Source organism: Epinephelus lanceolatus, chromosome 20 (assembly GCF_041903045.1).
Source record: "Epinephelus lanceolatus isolate andai-2023 chromosome 20, ASM4190304v1, whole genome shotgun sequence".
NCBI lineage: Eukaryota > Metazoa > Chordata > Actinopteri > Perciformes > Serranidae > Epinephelus > Epinephelus lanceolatus.
Genome location: NC_135753.1, coordinates 17,138,403 through 17,157,323, shown reverse-complemented (window position 1 = coordinate 17,157,323; position 18,921 = coordinate 17,138,403). Strand labels below are relative to the sequence as shown.

Here is an 18,921-nt window from a genome sequence, read left to right as displayed (position 1 = left end):
AATTGAAGAGAAAGTGAAACTTAACCATCCTTTCTTCAAAGCTAGACTCCACTGACAAAAGTTATGATTTTACCTTGCTGAACACAGGAGCTGCTGGTCTACTACTGCCTTCCATCTGTGGTTTGTTTGTGTTATTGTATGACTTTGGTGAATCCACATTAACCCTTTTATAACACCAAAGTCACACAGTAACACAAACAAACTAACTGATTGAGGCAGTTGTCGACCAGCACGTCCGGCGTTCCGGGAGTAAAAATACTGTTTTTGTCAATGGGGTCTGGCTTTAAAGATAGCATAGGTAAGTTTCACCTTTATATCAGTTTCCTATTGGAAAGGGCTGTCTGCTTGGGAAGTACTGAACATATGACTGGTAAAATGAGACTTAAATTATACTGCATGAGTTGTGTGATAGTTTGTGAACACATCATTTGGTATCGTTTTAGAGTTGTTAAACATGGACCCCTATGACTTCAATTCATCAAGAATTTTCACTGTTTTTGGATTCTTCGTTCAACAGAGGGATAATGTAAGGATGAGAACTTGGTATACAAATGGTAATTTGGGGGTTGAATTATTCCTTCAATATCAGCCTGCTATAACAGTATACTGAGAGACACAGAAAGAGGAGGTAGTCATAACCAGAGAATGTGTTCGCTCATATAGAGAGCCACAAAGAGCATTAAGGAAACTGGGCAGCCTATTGTTTCTCCTTGAAGCAGATATTTTCAGTATCTACTGTATCACAGCCAACCTCATTCCTCAGCTGAGCTCTCTGAAAATAGCCTGACCACATCCAGGCTCATATAGCGTTTTGTTATGGTGGTTTACCTGGCCTCCTCTTTAGTGGGCGACCCTGAGCTGTAACAGAGTCAACAACAGGGTCTATTTTCCAGCATGTTCATGCTCAATGTGTGTAGAGGCCAAAGCCTCAAAGGTCAGATTGTCTCTGAAGGCAGCAAGCTTCACTGACCATTTGTTTCCACTGTATTCAAACAGTCAGATGCCCCGGGGCTGGCACTGGGTGATGTCTCTATTAGAGATATCCTATTTAAAACCAGTCACTCACTCAAGCACTTTGACTATTAGATGAGGAGTTTTCATCAGGTGCCAGAGGACGTGCTTTTATGACTTCAACCTTGATCTAATGATGAACTCGAGAAAAACAAAGCCATGGGTAATCAGGTTGCATTTATCTTGTGCTGACTAGAATGGCAGGGAAAATATCTTCAGGGAAACATCTTAGATAGGTTTGAACCTAGATATGGACCTATTATGCTTTTCCTCATTTCCTGTCTTATATATATCATGTTACAATGCCGGGTGTTCATATTTCCAATGTTTTTCTTCTGCTTTCGAGACAAGCTGACATCCGGTGGTGATGGATCTCTTTATATGGTCATCTGCTCCAGGCAGCTGCTGCAAGTGTTTACATTACATAGCCTACACTACTATATGTAGCCACATGCTAACATCTGGGAAACATGTAATCTTGGTTGCCAATGGTGTTTTGAGTCCTTTGAAGGAGTCTCAGGCTTGAAGGACACATTAGAGCAAGATCAAGATGTTATTCAGGCAAAGAATGGCTGATTTGGGTCTGTTATGTCCCAGTGAAACAGTTTACACACAGGAGCAGCCATCTTTACAGATTATGATCCCTCATCGAGTGAACAGCTGGGAGTCATCTACCTAGTCATCTATCTAGTTATGGAAGGTGAACCCACCTCTGACAAAGACATAGGCCGAGTAGGTTTCATATCCAGACTTGGTGGTGACACGCAGGGTGTAGAGCCCCTCGTCCTCTTTGTTGAGGTGTGTGAGGGTCAGTGTGGCTCGATCTCCACTCCAGTGCACGTGGTTCCATTTAGAAGGAGTGAGCAGGACATCTAGAGAGAAAGATGGACGGTGGCTCAGTATTATGTCTTACTGACATACTCCTTATTTATAAAACAATATGTCAAGCAGAGACATGCACAGAAAAATCTTAGTTTACACATAATAACTATACTCATGTCATACTTTTCAGATTTATCCCATCCAAAGTCTTGCATGTGATGTATTCAGATCAAAATAAAAGTACTATTTTGAGGTACTTTATTTAAATATTTCCCTTTTACTTCTACTTCACTACAATTCAGAGATAAACTTTGTAGTTTTCACTCCAGCACATGGATTTAATACTTTTAATTACTTTGCAGATTCTGATTAATTATACAGAATATAATCAACAAATAAATTATGAGTATTATGGGTTAAAGGGATAGTTCTGCAGTTGTGCTGTTGATGGTGGCAGCAGCAGAAAAACATATTTTAGCCTCATAAAACAAGTCCCAACTAAAAAAAAAATCAATATCAAATAAAGTTTTCCTTTTGGGAAATAATTTGCAGTTAAGAAACAAGGTAATAAATCGCAATATATCGCAGTATATTGTACTGCAATACTCAGCATATCGCGATAATATACGGGACCTAAGTATCGCCATAATATTGTATTTTGAGTCCTCTGGCGATCACCAGCTGCAACATTAAATTGATGTACACATCAGTGCATCAGTATTTATGATCCAATAACACACAATTCACAACACACAACATATGAACCTGAAATGGGCCCTTATGCCGATTCATCTGCTTACCGTCTCTGTACCACTGGATCTCTGGCTGGTAGCGGTGCAGGGCCGGGTAAATGATGACTGTACATCCTAGACTCATGGTCTCACCCTCTCTTCCAAATGACACACCAAACTTATCAACAATGTGAGTCTCGAAGGTGATGCCATACTCACAGACTGGGCCCTCTACAGACAAAGCATGAGACAGCTGAGTCAGAGCTCCGACTACTGTATTCAAATCAAGTGGAAGAACAGAACATTGCACTGTGAAAGAGACAGAGCAATCACATTAATAAACATATCTGCAGAAACACAAACAATAGGCCAGATCAGAACTTTTCAGACGGACAGACAGACAGAAGAAGGTGAAGACTGGGGCAACAGACACATGTGTGAGAAGATAGGACAACAAACAAATACAGACCAAAGAGTGACTCTGAAACCATAGTACGGTGCTCACACAAAGAACTGAAGGAAAATATGGCAACCTGTTATCATGCAAGAAACAGTGAAGCACAACAGAATGTGACAAACACATACAATCCAGAGATTTCAGTTGCTAAATTAGTTGAAAATACAATTAACATCTCCACTGTGATCGTTTATACATTAACCAACATATTCTACTTCCAAGGCTCTATCAATTATGGCAATAAAATGTACTCTTATTCAATGAAAATTAATCTTCTCAAAGCAGCACATTCCTTCTACTTAATGAGAACATACGATGACAACGTTGTGTACTTGCGACATTGTAATCTCAACCCATAAATGCTGAAAAATCTGTAGATTTTTCCAGATTAACTACTTCAGGAGAAATCTGTGAACTCTAAAGATCTACACAGACACTAGTGGTCATGCATGGACACGTAGTCAGTGGAAACATCAAGTTCACCAAACCAGATCCCTGTGACCCTGTTACCTTCAGTACTGGCCCCTGCATTGCCGCCGCAGCATCAAGGAAACAGAAAAGCTGTTAGTGCAGTAGCACCCACCCATCCACACAGCCCCCAACCCACCTCAGCCCACCCATCACTGCAGGTCAGTCAGGTATGAGCAGTTAGCCATTACCCAGCGTGAGTAATGTTAATGATGTGTAATTATTTATACAGAATGGTCAATGAATACGTAATGATAATGTTAAAGCTGCATTACTTTAACACTGAATCAAGTGACAACATGACTTGTGAAATCTGTCAGTTGTTCACTATTACTGTTATTTTCATTGTTACACAAATGTTTAACTTTTTAGCCTCTTTTAGCCCATTGTTTTGGCTTGCAGCAGCAGAGGGCAGATGTTTTTAGCAAATAGTCTCTAATAAAGCAGCTTAATTGTACATGCGCAGCACCAAACAGCAGACAGGCAAAGGTAGCAACTAGCTGGTGGAGAAAATTAAACATTTTGCAGCTAGAGACCCAGATATTTTTCTAAAGAGTTGGTGGAGACCAAAACAGAACTGTGAGGAAAGCAAATTCATAACTTAGGCTCTGTCTACACGAATACTCTTATTTTCTAAAAAGATGTTTTCCTCTATGTTTTGGCCTCTTGTCAACATGCAAATGGAGTTTTAGTAAAACAGAGATTGTTGAAAACCCTCTCTTACTTTGTATCCATGTGGACTTGTAAAACAGAGGGTTGTAAGGAAACTATAACATCATCTCCTAAATTCACGGGTTCCCATTATAGCTTTGTGAAATGCGCATGCTCCAGATACAGTACTAGCAATGGCAGGCTACCAGCTAACGTTTTGTCAGCACTGCTTGGACTAATGACTGCTTTACACTTAAACTTAGTATTGCTGCACCACTTCCCAAACAAATAGAGGCATCTACTGCAGCCAGTTGCTAAAAAAGTCCGCCAGAAACGAGGGAAAAAATAACAAATATCTGTATACATGCAGACAGGGCCTTAGATTCATCAGGTGGCTATATAGACCTATATAACTTCAAATGAATGCTAATGTTGCTTAGCATCTGCTGGATATGTAAATAAGCAGCTGTTTGCAAACACATAACAACTTAATTAGCTGTAAAATGTGTCATGGCTGTCTTTCAGCTTGTTCTTCTGCCCCCTGGTGGCCATAAATAAATGAATGCAGCTTTAATTCCACAATTCAGCAAACGGTAAGAAATAAAAACAAATGCACATTCACACTTACGTCTGGGTCTTGGCAGGAACTCATCAACTTCCCCTTTGAACCCTTTGGAGAACAGTAGCACATACACAGTGTTATACTTACAAAATGTCAAAATCATGAGAGAAATCACGCACAACTTTACATGTGCCACGTTTACATGTACATAAGACAGTGGTATTTAGAACTTAAATTACATTTAGGTAGCAAGAAAACCTTTAAAGCTACATTTGAAACTGCACACTGATGTTCAGTGATTCAGAATAATAATCTGAACTTGAGAAACAGTTTTGAGAGCTTGTTCTTGTAGGGAGCATCATGGGGTGTGATGGTTTTAAGACTTGGTGAAACCTACTCTTAACAACGACAGAGGCAAATGCAGACAGCTCTCCCTGGGAGTTCATGGCAGAGGCGCGATACTGCGCCGTGTCATCAAAATCACATCTGAAAGAGGAGAGCATCAGATGATCAACGTCCATGATACGCACATTCTCTCTCTTAAGGATTCATGTGTACAGTGCCCTTCCCCCACCTCAACCTCAGCCCTCTCAACCATGTAAATAATACCAACTATGTGGGGCCTGACTGTAAAGCATTCCATAACTCCTGGCCAGGAATACTCTGGCAATAAATAGACACCAGTGGTGATGTCATGAGCACCAGGTGGTGTGGGTCTCTGTGCATGAAAGTATCTGTTGAATACAGCCGACATATTCTACTAAAATGTGATGCAGATATCTCAAATGTTCCTTCTTGTGAGTTTTGGCTGCGTGTTGAAATGGTTATATGGTCTTAGCTATGTTTAGACATGCTCTTTGTTATCTGTATCAGCCTGGGAAATACTGTGGCTCTCCTCCGGCTCACAGTCCAACAGTGTCAGCCTGTTTGGGGAAGTTAGGCAGGGACAAAGGCATATATCAACATAGCCATGTCACACATAAAGACTGACGCCTTGGTTCTTTCCACTGAGCACAATCATGACTGGAATACTACAGTAAGGTGCATTATGAGTAGAACAAAATCTTTGACTGGTTATATTTTAAACATTTCAAATTAATGACTAAATTCACTAATTCCAGTGTGGATGTTGTTCAATTGGAAAATTAGTTGAAAGACACAATTAATTGAAAAATACATTTTCAAATTGTGTTCTTGAGGTGTAAAAATATTTTAATATTTTTATATTAAAATCTCTTTCTTTTCTTTTCATGTAAACAAAAGAATGTTTTCAATTCCTGTGTTTGAACTCGGGGTCAGTAGCATAAATGTTACCTATCTGACCCTGGCCATCATAACTAAGGGCCCGACACACCAAGTGCAGAATTCATGTGCTAGTTGGCCATTGGCTGACGTCTTTGCGGTGTGTTCAGGTACAACTTTTTGTCTCAGACACAAACAAAGCAAGGTGAAGCAGCAGTCGGCCTTTGAAACCACTAGTTCACTGATGTCTGTTTGGTGTGTCTGGGCCTTAAGGCTGCGTTCAGACTGCAGGCAAATCCGATTTGTTTCTCAAATCAGATGTTTAATATAGACTGTCCCCACTGTTATTTTCAAGAGATCAGATTAGATTTGTGTGTCACAAACCTATCTGGATATAGCATTAGAGGCGTGGCCCCATCTATTCCTATGAAAGTTGCGTAAAAAAACTTTGACTTATGGGTATAAAATGACTTGGAAGTCTTATTTTCAACACAAGAAGTCTACACAGGCTAAGTTGTATGCAGAATCCAGGATCTTCTGCAAATGTTTCTTCTGGATTTTATAAAATGCAGCATGTTATGGATACTAAAGTTGGTTCAGTGGATGTTTCAGAGGAATTTATTTTAAGAACTGCGGATAGGAGAGGCTACACCTACCTGTTGATCTCCAGTGAGTGCACGTTGTATCTGCTCTCAAGTTTATATTTGCCAGCATTGGCATGTGGGTCAATTGGCACATTGTTTTTGTACCTTGTAGTAGGAGGCAGAAAACACGACAGAAGACAGACCAGAGGAAACAGAAAGAACTTGAAAAGGATGAAACAGAATAATTAAGCCATGGAAACTAGAAAGAGTGTAAATGAATGCATGAATGAATGTTGAGGGGACAGAAAGGACAGATTTGAGGTTATGTTTAAGGTGATGTATGCCCGTGACCTACCAGATGACCCGAGGGTCAGGCCAGCCGCTGACAGTGCAGTGCAGGCGCACACACTGCTTCTCCCACACGGTGTGGGAGCGTGGTTTAATCACAAACTCTGGAGAGTGCATCAGGCTGTCTTCGTTCATGCGCTTAAAGTGTTCACTGTGTTCATGGATCTACAAACAGAGCAGTCCTACAGCATTAAATCACTCAGGACAATTGTACCTTTGCCAACAATCAACTTAAAACATAATTTCACCAGAAAATCAAAATGCATAGCTGAAGCACAATCAAAGCTTTTACATTCACAAATTGAGCAAGATCCCAACATATTGTTTTTACACATGCAAGATGTTTACTATTTTAAATGAGACACGTGTCACGTTTTTTAAAAAAGTGTCATGAGTGTGATGTATGTTGTTCATTATGTCCTATGAATAGCTAGGAGTGTTGAGGTCCCGTCTACTTGTGCACCCAGTAACTCAACACTTATATGACAACACCGCTGGGACACTGCTTCCCTGTGTCTCAAGAAACCCGATCTCCTGGGGAATTTGTCACCCAGTAGCGAGGCTCTCTGGCAGAGTGGAGACAGATAAAAACAGTGAGGGGGTCACTGTAGCTTTTATGATGCTCAGTGAATGGCCGGGTACTACTTCACATAATCACCAGAGGACATTAATAACTTCCTTGTGTAAGGAGGTGTAGTCACAGCCACTTAACCACAGACACTTGGTGTTCCTAAGCAGTACTGAAATTAATTCTCTGTAATGCAACAATGCAGTCAACACGTGTTGTGTCACTTAATATTAACTTGAAATTATGTTGGGGTTTTTTTCAATGTGATGTCACAAATAACAAAAGGCAGTCTGTGATGTCATGAAACTGGTCTACTGTCACAGGTGATTGTGTAACTTGTGTCCAGAATGAATCACTATTTATGTTGTAGGGTGCTATACATGGTTAGCCATTTTTTTCCACAGTGTCCGAATTGTAATTTAGATACTTTCGAGGGCACTATTGTTTCCCACAATGCACTAACATAAGGTAAATCTTTATGCTCACTTCAATATCAAAACTATACCCCAATGCATTGTGAATATCTGTCACCCAGCAACCAACAAATAGGCAGCAGTAATGGTCACACAGTACGTTGGGCTAAAACTCCAAGCTGAAGCAGAAGATTAATTAATATTAAATACAGCTCACTAAGGAATCATCTTGTAGGTGCATGGATGTTACACAGCTAGCAATTTAGCTGGCTTTTGCAGGATTGTTTATTGTTGTATGGAAACCAATATAATCGTGTTTGCTAAGCTAATGTAGGCTAACGTCAGCTGCCACATATTGCCATTGTGACAATTGTGGGTTGGAGGAAAGTAAACACTCAAATTGCTAAAGCCCACTACTGTGGTAAGTGTACAAATTCACATTTATATGAGTGGGTTACCACTAATTTGGAACCTCAACAGATTCATCTGTGTAGGGAAATCCAGAGTAGGGAATAGTGATTCATTGCAGACACAGTCAGCCAAGATTGCCTGCTTTTATGTCACAAGTACAAAAAACAACTTCTGATGTCATGAAATGAAGTGGTCAACTGATGTCACCCTTAACAAACGACAATCTATGATGTTGTCGCTGCCTTCAAATGGGTCATTTTTTTATATGTTAATGAGAAGAGTCCATGCGCCACTGTTATAGTATTTACTACCTGGGAAGTGGTTGTGATGTATTTACTGACGTTTTTAGAAATGGCAGAGGCCATGGACGATCATTTTTGGTGGATGGTTAATTTATATATTGTAATTTCAGTTGTACAGAGTTTTTCTTTATAATATTTTAAGGTGTCTGAGAAAAATGTTTTCCTCTGTCATTATGTCTGGCACCGAGGAAGTGTGCCAGGCTTTTTGTTGTGGTCAGTGGACAGTGGAATTACAACCTGTGGGTCCATCACATGATGCCTTGGGCCAAAGAGACTTTTTTCCATAGACTTACATTGGGAAAGAGATGGCTGAAAATCAGTGGATACATTTTTTGACAACTGACTCATTTTACTGTCGGAATTTGATCCATTTGGAAAGTCTGGAAGAGCAGCACAATTAAATCATTTTATCCCCATTCAAGTTAGCGGAGTGCTAAACCTCAAGTAGCCTGCTTGTGTGTCGTCAGTTTTTAGTGAGCCCTACGGGTCCAGTTTTGTGGAAGCAGTGCCAATCATCCAGGCAATTTTTTGCACAGCAGTTGGATGTTTGTGGCTTCATGCACCACTGAGCAACTTTCATAGGAATAAATGGGGTCCCACCTCCAACACTGTATCCTGTTATATTTATACATAAATGCATTATGTCTTTGCTTTTCCTGCATTACGTTACTGCTCACTAGCTCGCCAAATTGTTAACCTTTCACCCTAGACACCAACAGACATCCATGTTGTTGTTTCCTAGCAGCAATGTTCTTGTGATTATGACTTCCCACGTTGTAATCACAAGCTCACGAGTTCCATTTGAAGGCAGCATATGAAACAGAGTCATCTAAAATGATGTCACAAGAAGGAGAAGCTAATCTGAGATGTCATGGTGGAAAACTGTCCACAGTGATCTCATGGGTATGAAAAGCCAATCAATGGTGTCATGGAGGAGTGTCACAATTATGCCACTAGTGTTCTGTTATGTAAAAATTATAAAGATTTATTCATGTTGTAAAAGTCTATGGCTTCTTATATGACCTCAAAACAGCTACATGTAGAATTCCCCCACTGACCCTTTTGTTCATAGAGATGCGGTTGGCAGATTCGCGCATGGCCTCCCTCCTGGTGATCTGCTCTGACCTCTCCATCTCCAGGCCGCTGGTGAACAAATCCCTGCGGGCCATGTATGCAGCAGTGTCCCTCACCCTTGGTTGCTCTGTATTCGAAAGTCCTGTCGCAAAATCTTCACTAGTAGTTCGCAGAGCAGAGCCAGGGATGGATGTGGGGAGTAAGGCATACCATTAAAACCGAAATAACTTATGTTGCAAATCATTGTTGGAGTTCCAGTTTTACACAGTGAAGAGTTTATTACCTGCCCCTGAAGATAGGTACTACATAGCCGATGATTTGGTTCTCTTTATCCACAGCCAAGTAAGTTGGCTTGGCTCTCTTGGGTACAGGGCTCAGTCTGCTCGCCTCCAGCCCAGAATGTGAAGACACTTTAAGTCTGGGACATATAGAAGACCATCAGCCTGGCATTCAGCCAGACAGACAGTGCAACTGATAACATGACATCAACATGTGGGGATAAAGTCAAGATCAGGGTAGATGAGTTGTAAATGAAGGTTCAGTGGGAAAGTAGTTTAGGTGGTTTAGTTTTGATTATTTTTCAACTCCACAACAATTCAATTTTCACAATCAGCGAGGGGCATCTGATATAAAGGACAATATGAGCACCACTGATGTAAATGTTCAATCATTAAGGCCCAAACTACATTTTCAATACAATCTAACATGATGGTAACACATACCAAAGCCAAAAATATGAGAAAAACACCAGGCCCCCAGGAAGTCAGCCGAGTTTTGAAACCAATTCTTGTATTGGCCAAACATACAAACAGACCGTTTCCCATAAATTTACAATGAAAGAGACATGTGGAAATCCTGCAAAATGACTTGTTTCACTATCAGCATTTGATCCACTTGGTGCAATCATAAGTCTGAAGAGCCACACAATGAAACAGTTTTATCCCTATTCAAGCTAGCGCAGGGCTAATCCAAAAGTGAGCTGTTTAGCTAGCGGAAGTTAGCCCCTCGGCTGGTGAAAGTATCCAGGGCGCCTGCTCTATGTGCTCAATGATGCACATGATCCAGGTAATTTTACACCTTACAAGTCGAACTTTGTGGCATCATGCACCACTGAGCAATTCAAATAGGAATGAACGGAGCCCTGCCTCCAATGCTGTATCTAATTCTCTGTAAACATCCATAGATTACAAGTGATAGCCCAAATAATCTTTCTAAAAAGATATCTGCACGTGTATACAGAATCTGTAGGCAATGGTACAAATTGTTGGTATCAAAAGCGTTCTGGTTCCCGTTACTAGTTTTAGCAGAACTGACAAATCACATTCAAGTGGGCCTTAGCTGCCTGCAGGTAAACAGTGGTAACATGTGGAGAGCAGAAGATGCAGAACTCACTGGCTGAAATACAATCTCAGAAACCATCAGCTATCATCTGATGAAAATGTATGTTTCGTGTTTTTCTAATTTATCTGTTTATAGAGATTAGCCAAAATGCTGTCTGGACCTGTCTCAAGTTGCTAATTAAAGTGTAAACAATGAGCAGTACATAGAAAAGGAAGTCTTAGCCCCAGTATCCACACGCTACATCCAATCTGCTCTCACTAAAAAAACAGACATTATTATGGTCCATATTTATGTTTATTGGAAGATGGCGCCTTCTAGTGGCCATAGGAATAATTATGGAAGCAAAGGAGGAAGTGAGATGATGTAGTATAAAAAGGGACAAAAAGTCAAGGATGTGTAGCTGCGGCTGGAGAAGCTATGTGACCCACCTAGTAGCTACATGACTCGCCCACCATACCTACACATCAGTCCATGATCAGCCCCCTTCACCCCTCGGCTTGGAAGTGGAAACACTAAAGAAAATGCTAAGTTAGCATTTAGCTAATTATGATGACTTAAAAGGGAAGCGATTGAGGTTAGGCTGAGGGTAATGGTAAAGGTTACATCTCATTACTTACATTGTGAATAACATCTTCATGACAAATTAATTATTATTATCATTGTCCACGACAATGTCATATTGTAGCAGGGATCAAATAACCAATGCGTTAGAGGGTTTATCTTGTACCAGCGGTGGGCGCAGTTTGTAAGCGCGTGTTGTGTACGCAACAAATGGAATGTGTCTGCAGCTATACATGCCTCCAAAAAGTCAGTGTAATGTGTAATAAGGATCTAAGAAGTGCCTATAATGTGTGTGGTGTGATGGGTAGTGGTTGGGTCAAACAAGTACAGGACTTTCACCCAGGAGACCAGTGTTTGTGCCCTAAAGTCAACAATGACTTCTTCTAATGACAATGTAGTGCAGTATGTAAGTATGTGTAGCATACTACAGTAGTAATGTAAGAGACGTTACTTAGGTGACATCTGTTACATCACATACATCATGTTATATTAAATGTACTAAACCAATTCATGATGTTTTGTTCAAGCGTTACCACAAAGTTTTATAGCGTAATAGCAACCATTTTATAATGTTTTAGATGTGTTCAAAACTATAACCATTATGTTATGTCATTTTGGGAACAGATATATGTAGTTTTGGAAGCCAGTGGAAATCAACCTATTGTAACATTAGGTATGAGAAAGGGTTGCTACACCCTTAAAATATTGGTCATTGCTACAAAAGCTTATTGTCGTCTGATGATAGCTGATGGGTTCTGACACTGTAGTGCAAGCAACTCATTTAGCACTTGCGTATCCTTATTATTGCGTATCCTTATACAATTATCTCTGTATGTGCTTTTTCAAGAGTAATTTAGGCAAAGGATGACAAGTGGAGTAATGGAAGAAAAATTGTTTTGGATTTTAGGTCAGACAGTTTGTCTATGGCGACAGTATGTGCAGCACTCTGAGCTGGGGTGGGAGCTCAGGGTATGAGATAACAAGAACCTGATAAGGAGGCGGGGGCAAGAAGGGTGACTGGGCAACTGCCCTCATTTTTCCTGTATCTATCTGGGTCACTGTCCCTTGAGCTCTGACCATTTACACTCTCAACTTTCCAGGATCAGGGCTACGACAACTCCCACTAAAACGGATTATAACATGATGCTTTGGTTTCATCACTGAAATCCTGTCAAGGTTATTTCTTATCACAAATCTTATATTCATGTCAGCACAAATGCAGTATCTTATCCATAACTACATGATCACAACCACACGGACTGTTAAATCATCATCAGATCATAATCTCCTCATCCCAGATTCGGTGGCGATTTGGCTGCCTAACCACGAGCATAAAGGCAAAGATCAGATGTTGTTAGTAAAACCTAAGCCCTCTAACCTGTTCGCACTCTCCAGGCCAGTGTATTTAAAGATCTGCCAGGCACTGTAAATTATATATATATACCCATAAACTGGGTGTTTTGTTATTCCTAAGATAAGAAATAAAAGCACCTTTCGAATAACAAAGAATCTACAACATCTTACAAAATCAGAGCTTCTTTATTACTGAATCATTTTTTCTAACACTCCTTTGACCCATTATTATTACTATTATTAGCTCTGGACCGCTGACTAGTGCAGCCACATAAATCTCTGGAAAAGAAACAACAACTAATGAACAACAAGTCTACTGTTGAGAATGAGAACTGTAGGTGCTGTCAGGCTTTAAAGATAGACTGACAACCCGTCACTTGTTACTTTCCCTCCAACATGGTATGCACAGGTCAAGATTCTATTTCAGTCTATACCATGTACCATAACTCAGCCATTACATAACAGTGCCTCTCCTTACAGCTTATCTAACAAAAGGTTTCGCTCTGAACAAAGCACAAACTACACAAAAACTCAAATAACATTTCCAATGATCATTTTAGTTATTTAGGAATATGTGTATTACAGGTAGCAGTTTATCAGCGTGCAGAAAAGCACTACATGCAAAGAGCTTCATGCAGGATTCAAAGCTGTTTTTAGCCAGTATAGGAGCAAAGATCCTCAGGTGTGTGTGAGGGTTGATCAAAGTGAACTCAGAGGAGGGAAGGATGGTTACTTTGGTGTCAATATGGCAGCAAAGCAGGAAAGATGATCCCCAAGCTGTGACAGGGAAATGATCCAACATGGGTGATGGAGATGAACTTGATCAGTTGGTTTGGATGATGATGTTAAGCGGTAGTCCAGTAGCCAGAATAAAATTTTGGCATTGTACATTTCTGCAAGCCAGGGATATGTTACATTTGTACATTTCATACATTATATCAACGTTTATAAAGTGACGTAGTTCAGATTACATTTATGTACATAAACTGAGTTTCTCATCAGGAGAAGGAGGGGATGTCGGATTACGTGAGACCGAGGCTATATGGCTGTAAAGCAGTAGATCACTGTTTCAACCACTGACACCTCCAGCCGTGTTTATGGCAAGCTGACAAAACTGGGTATTTTTTAATGAGACATCAAGACATTTTCAGCCCAGTTTGTGGCGACAAAACAAAGTATTTTGGGACACTCCAGTTGCATTTGTGGTGACAAAACCGGGTATTTTTAATGAGGACATTTCCAGCCGTGTTTATGGCAGGGTATCAGCGTTTGTGGTGACAAAACCATGTATTTTTATGGTACGTTGGGACATTTTCAGCTATGTTTGTGGCTACCAAACCAGGTATTATTTAAACGAAATGTCAGGACATTTCCGGCCCTGTGTGTGGCAGCAAAAATGGGTATTTTAAACGTAAAGTTGAGACATTTCCAGCCTTGTTTGCGCAGACCATCCAAGTATTTTAAACCACACATTGGGACACTGCCAGCCATGATTGCGGCAACAAAGGCAGTCTTTTTTAACGAGACGTCAAGACATTTCCAGCCCAGTTTATGGCGACAAAACAAAGTATTTTTAACATGTTGTGACATTTCCAGTCACGTTTGTGGTGATAAAAACGGATATTTTTAATGAGGCGTTGGGACATTTCCAGCCTTGTTTGTGGCAACAAAACCAGGTATTTTTTTTAAACGAGATGTCAGGACATTTCCGGCCCTGTGTGTGACGGCAAAACTGGATATTTTTAACGACATGTTGGGACATTTCCAGCCTTGTTTGTGCAGACCAAACCAGGTATTTTATACCACATATTTGCCACTGCCAGCCACTTTTGCGGCAACAAAACCGTTGTTTTTTTAACAAGACGCCAAGACATTCTGAGCCCTGTGGCGACAAAACTAGGTATTTTTAACAACAGGGTGGGACATTTCCAGTCACATTTGTGGTGACAAAATTGGGTATTTTTAATGGCGGGTATGGACATTTTCGGCCATGTTTGTGGCAAAGAAACCAAGTGTTTCTTATCCAGACGCCAAGACATTTCTAGCCCAGTTTGTGGTAACAAAACGAGGTATTTTTAGCAACAGGTTTGGACATTTCCAGCTGTGTTTGTGGCAACAATACCAGTTATTTTTAATGAGATGTTAGGACACTCCCAGGCATGTCTGTGGCAACAAAAGTGGGTATTTTTAATTAAATGTCAGGACATTTCCAGCCATGTTTGTGGTGACAAATCCAGGGAATTTAACCAAGTACTTTTGGACCTAAACCTAAACACATGTAAATCACAGCATTGTTACATACAATTGACAATTGAGATGTAAAGTTTCAATATATCTGCTACATATAAAACATACAAATCTGACAATATTTGTGGTTTGCATAAACATAAAATGCTAGCATTTATTCTGGCTATTGGTTTTTAAGCTGAGCTTCCCTCTGACAAGGAAGCAGCTTGATGGAGGTATGATCCTCTTCCTCCTCCTTACCCCCTGCTCCCGCTGGTGGTGGAAGTGCTGCTGCTAGCAGTATATCTGCTGCTGGCCTGGTACTGGCTGAGTTTAGACTCTGTCTCCTTGCTTCTGTAGCCACGGTCATAGTGGCGATGGTGCTTCTGGTAGAACGGTATAGATCCAGACATACTGCAGGCCTCCCAGTACAAGCTCAGAGTTTCTGAGGTTCTTGCTGCCTATCTGTTTGTCTGTGTGGTCAGTTAGTGTTCAAGAGCAGGTGGATTGACTGTTATAATACACTGTAGGCACATAATGACTTTCAGTGAACTTAAAACATGACAGACTTTTGTTGCAATCAGTAATTGGCTGCATTAACACGCTGGCCATGCTTTCATTTACTTCAACATGTTCTTTACTGAACATGGACAGTTAATCTAGCTCTCAAGGTGGAAAAAAATCAACTGTACTAAAACTATATAGTATTTTGGTAAATTATGTAATCCCTGTGATGCTAAAAGAAGTAATATTCCAGTAGTTATATTCCAAAATTGCATTACATTTCCTTTTTTTCAAATAAGAAAACAACAGAAAAAAGACTTTAAATCATCAAGAAACCTGCTAATTCAAACCTGCAACATCAGCTGGCAAGACACGATATACATTACAGACTCTCAGGCACTTTCTCTGCATGCATAGACAGACAAATGCAACAACCACCACCTGGCTTATCACATCTTATCCCTACACAACTGTTGCCACTTACCCCGGACAAAAAGCCTCAGACTCCAAGCTTTAAAGGAAAAGATCCAACGGCAATTTAAAGCTCGATATCCCAGCCAACCTACAGGTAGGTGCGCACAGGGCTGCAGTTTCCACACAACAAAAATAATATTGGCCCTTGCCAGAGTGTCCAAGCAGCAGTCACAGCCTTTTATGGTGAGGGTGGAGATAAATATAGCTGAGAACAGGGTGTGGGGGGCCAGTCACCTCCCGTAGGGCAACATATTTATGGGTGCAGGTCTCTCCCAATGAGCATTACTGCCTGATATGCAGGTAAACATAGGCTAACTCTTGTATTTTACTGCCATATTCTTTCATTTCTTTTAAGAACTTTTGCCTCTTGTATCCATCTGTTATACTGTATGTATGAAATATACGCCTCTGTATGTGTGGTATGCACTGTACTAAATAGCGAATGGACATATTTCTTAAGTACAGTATGTCTTTCTGTTTTTACTTTTGTGTGCTTTAATGGAACTAAGTCATAGATTTAACTACTTTTTAAAAATTATTATCATTGACTTGAAGCTCTTGCTGGCTTTTAGCACTCAGTATGCCATCGCTGGTTAATCTCCAGCAGCTTTTGTCTTGACTATTTTACCACAGCAGTCTCAGCTGTTACTAACTTTAGCTTTGCCATTGTTACTTGCTTGTCATGCAACAAATGCCAGTTACTCTCTCTTCAGCTCTCACTTTCATCTGTGGAAGTACACAGATGTCCCCTCTTGTCATCTCTGCTCATAAACAGCTACTAAAAGAAAAAGTTGAATAAATCCCTAACACTCAGAGGCTGTTGATAAAACACACTCTTAATGCCAGTACATGAATTTATCAAAGTTAACCTGTACAGAAAGGACCTTCCTGTTTTAATAAAGTTTGCTTGAGACTATTTGACAGGCAGATTTAATTTGGCTGCCACAGATGTTTGGACATTGTTCTGGATATTGACTCCAACACAAACACCTGATAAGTTTCCATTGCAAAAATAACACATCAATGAACACCTCCGTGGCTTTTGTGTTGAACATTCGTCCTTTTTGGCCCTCACACTGTCCCACATGACACAACAGTCAGCAGGACAACATACCTCAAATTTTATGGCAGCAATCTGAAGTGTAAACCTATTATAAGAGATCAACACTGAGGAGAACAATACAATACATTGAGCAGGGTCATAACACTGCATGCTGTCTAATGAATATGGGATATGTTCTACAAGTGTAATGTAATATTGTCACAAGCTACTAAATTATTTGTCAACATGACTGCTTTGAACCGCAATGATTAACTAAGGGTGTCCAGTTGACTCTTAAGCCTTTAGTCAGTCCCACCGGGATTTCGTGGGCTGATTTTTGGGATTGTTGCAAATCAAATCATCAAATAAAACTTTTTTTATATAGTGCTTTTCATACATAAAACACAACACAAAGTGCACATAAAAATGCAACACAAAATGTCTGATTTCATGGCACCTTTTTGAAATTATTGTGATGCATTTTGTGATGTATATATGTGTTTTTTGCAATGAAATCACAGGGGCAAGTGAAAACAGCACTAAGTGTGTAGTTCAAGTGTATTTTTACTCTGTTACTCAAATATGTTTATTCACTTTATTAACAGAAGTTTGATGAGAAGATTGATACCACTCCCAAGTTTGTAAGGTGAATATGAATCTATAGTTAGCACTTGGTTAGCTTAACGTAGCATAAAGAATGGAAACATGGGAAAACAGCTAGCCTGTCTGTCTAAAAGTGACAAAATCTGCCTGCTAACACCACTTATGTTAAGTTCACATCTTATAATTCATTTTCATTCAGTTTATTTTATTTTTCACCTTTGGACAGAGTTAGGCTGGCTGTTCCCCTGTTTCTAGTCTTTAGGCTAAGCTAAGTTAACAGATTGCTGGCTGTAGCTTCATATTTAGCGTAAAGAAATCACAGTGGAATTGATTTTTGAAATGAAACAATGATTCCAGAGAGAAGCAGACAGAGGGGTCTACGGTCTGTGTTTGAAGGATATATCCAGGATGTCAAACTGACTCAGCAGCAACAACAGGTTAAAAAGACAAAGATAGTTAGAAGCTAAAGCCGAACTACAGGCTACAGATCACAGTGTAAAAGTCAACCACCACATCACTGCTGATCGCCACAGAAGACAATGAATATAAAGGGAAACTTTGCTGATATTGAACCAACTGTGTGGCATCGCAGTGTGTGCAGATGAACAGTGTTTGGTTTAAGCACGCGAACCCCCAACGCCAGACGGGGAGGGAGCTCAGGGGATAGTCAAACACTGTTCTTCTGCACACACTGTGATGACACACAGCAAGTTGAATATCAGCAAAGTTTCCCTGCTTCCCTTCACTGGATCCTGTACAGCAGGGTTGGTCTTTTTTTCACTGTTCTAATCATTAAAAAGCAAAAGCAGCATGTGTATACATTCAGTAGGCTATATCTTCAGTAGCTAGCTAGCTAACCCTACACTCAATGTATATCTTTTTCCAACCTCTCCAGGTAACGAGTATCATTAATACACGACGTGCCCCAGGCACAACATTTAGCTCCAAATCCACAAAACCAGCCTGAAAATGAAGGAAATCTGAAACGATTGCATTAGAGTCAATGGAGCACAGTGTTGTCGGACCCTGGTCTGAGCCAGCCCGATGCTACGTTATAATTGGCCAGTCTGCGTCTGGGCCCGGGACTTGGCAAAGGGTCAATTGAGCATTAAAGGAATACATCACACACAAAATGGCTATTTGTATATCAGTTACTCACCCTGTGTCATGTTG

General features: G+C 40.3%; 1 protein-coding gene across 8 annotated transcripts in view; it reads right to left on the bottom strand.

Annotated features, from left to right (window-relative positions):
* myom1b (myomesin 1b) overlaps positions 1 to 16,249 on the bottom strand; it is a 43,520-nt gene extending 27,271 nt beyond the window's left edge. For 5 of the 8 annotated variants that reach the window (XM_078162966.1, XM_078162967.1, XM_033639444.2 and 2 more), the window contains exons 1-10: positions 16,114 to 16,249; positions 15,387 to 15,598; positions 9,928 to 10,062; positions 9,629 to 9,803; positions 6,884 to 7,041; positions 6,601 to 6,693; positions 5,100 to 5,188; positions 4,769 to 4,810; positions 2,634 to 2,795; positions 1,722 to 1,883 (exon numbers count right to left, since the gene is read on the bottom strand). In XM_078162966.1, the coding sequence (XP_078019092.1) occupies positions 1,722 to 1,883; positions 2,634 to 2,795; positions 4,769 to 4,810; positions 5,100 to 5,188; positions 6,601 to 6,693; positions 6,884 to 7,041; positions 9,629 to 9,803; positions 9,928 to 10,062; positions 15,387 to 15,538 (1,168 nt within the window). In that variant the 5' untranslated portion in view covers positions 15,539 to 15,598; positions 16,114 to 16,249. The remainder of the gene's footprint in view (positions 1 to 1,721; positions 1,884 to 2,633; positions 2,796 to 4,768; positions 4,811 to 5,099; positions 5,189 to 6,600; positions 6,694 to 6,883; positions 7,042 to 9,628; positions 9,804 to 9,927; positions 10,063 to 15,386; positions 15,599 to 16,113) is intronic. The other 3 variants (XM_078162970.1, XM_033639447.2, XM_078162969.1) reach the window with 2 other exon arrangements.
* Between the last annotated feature and the right edge of the window lie 2,672 nt (positions 16,250 to 18,921).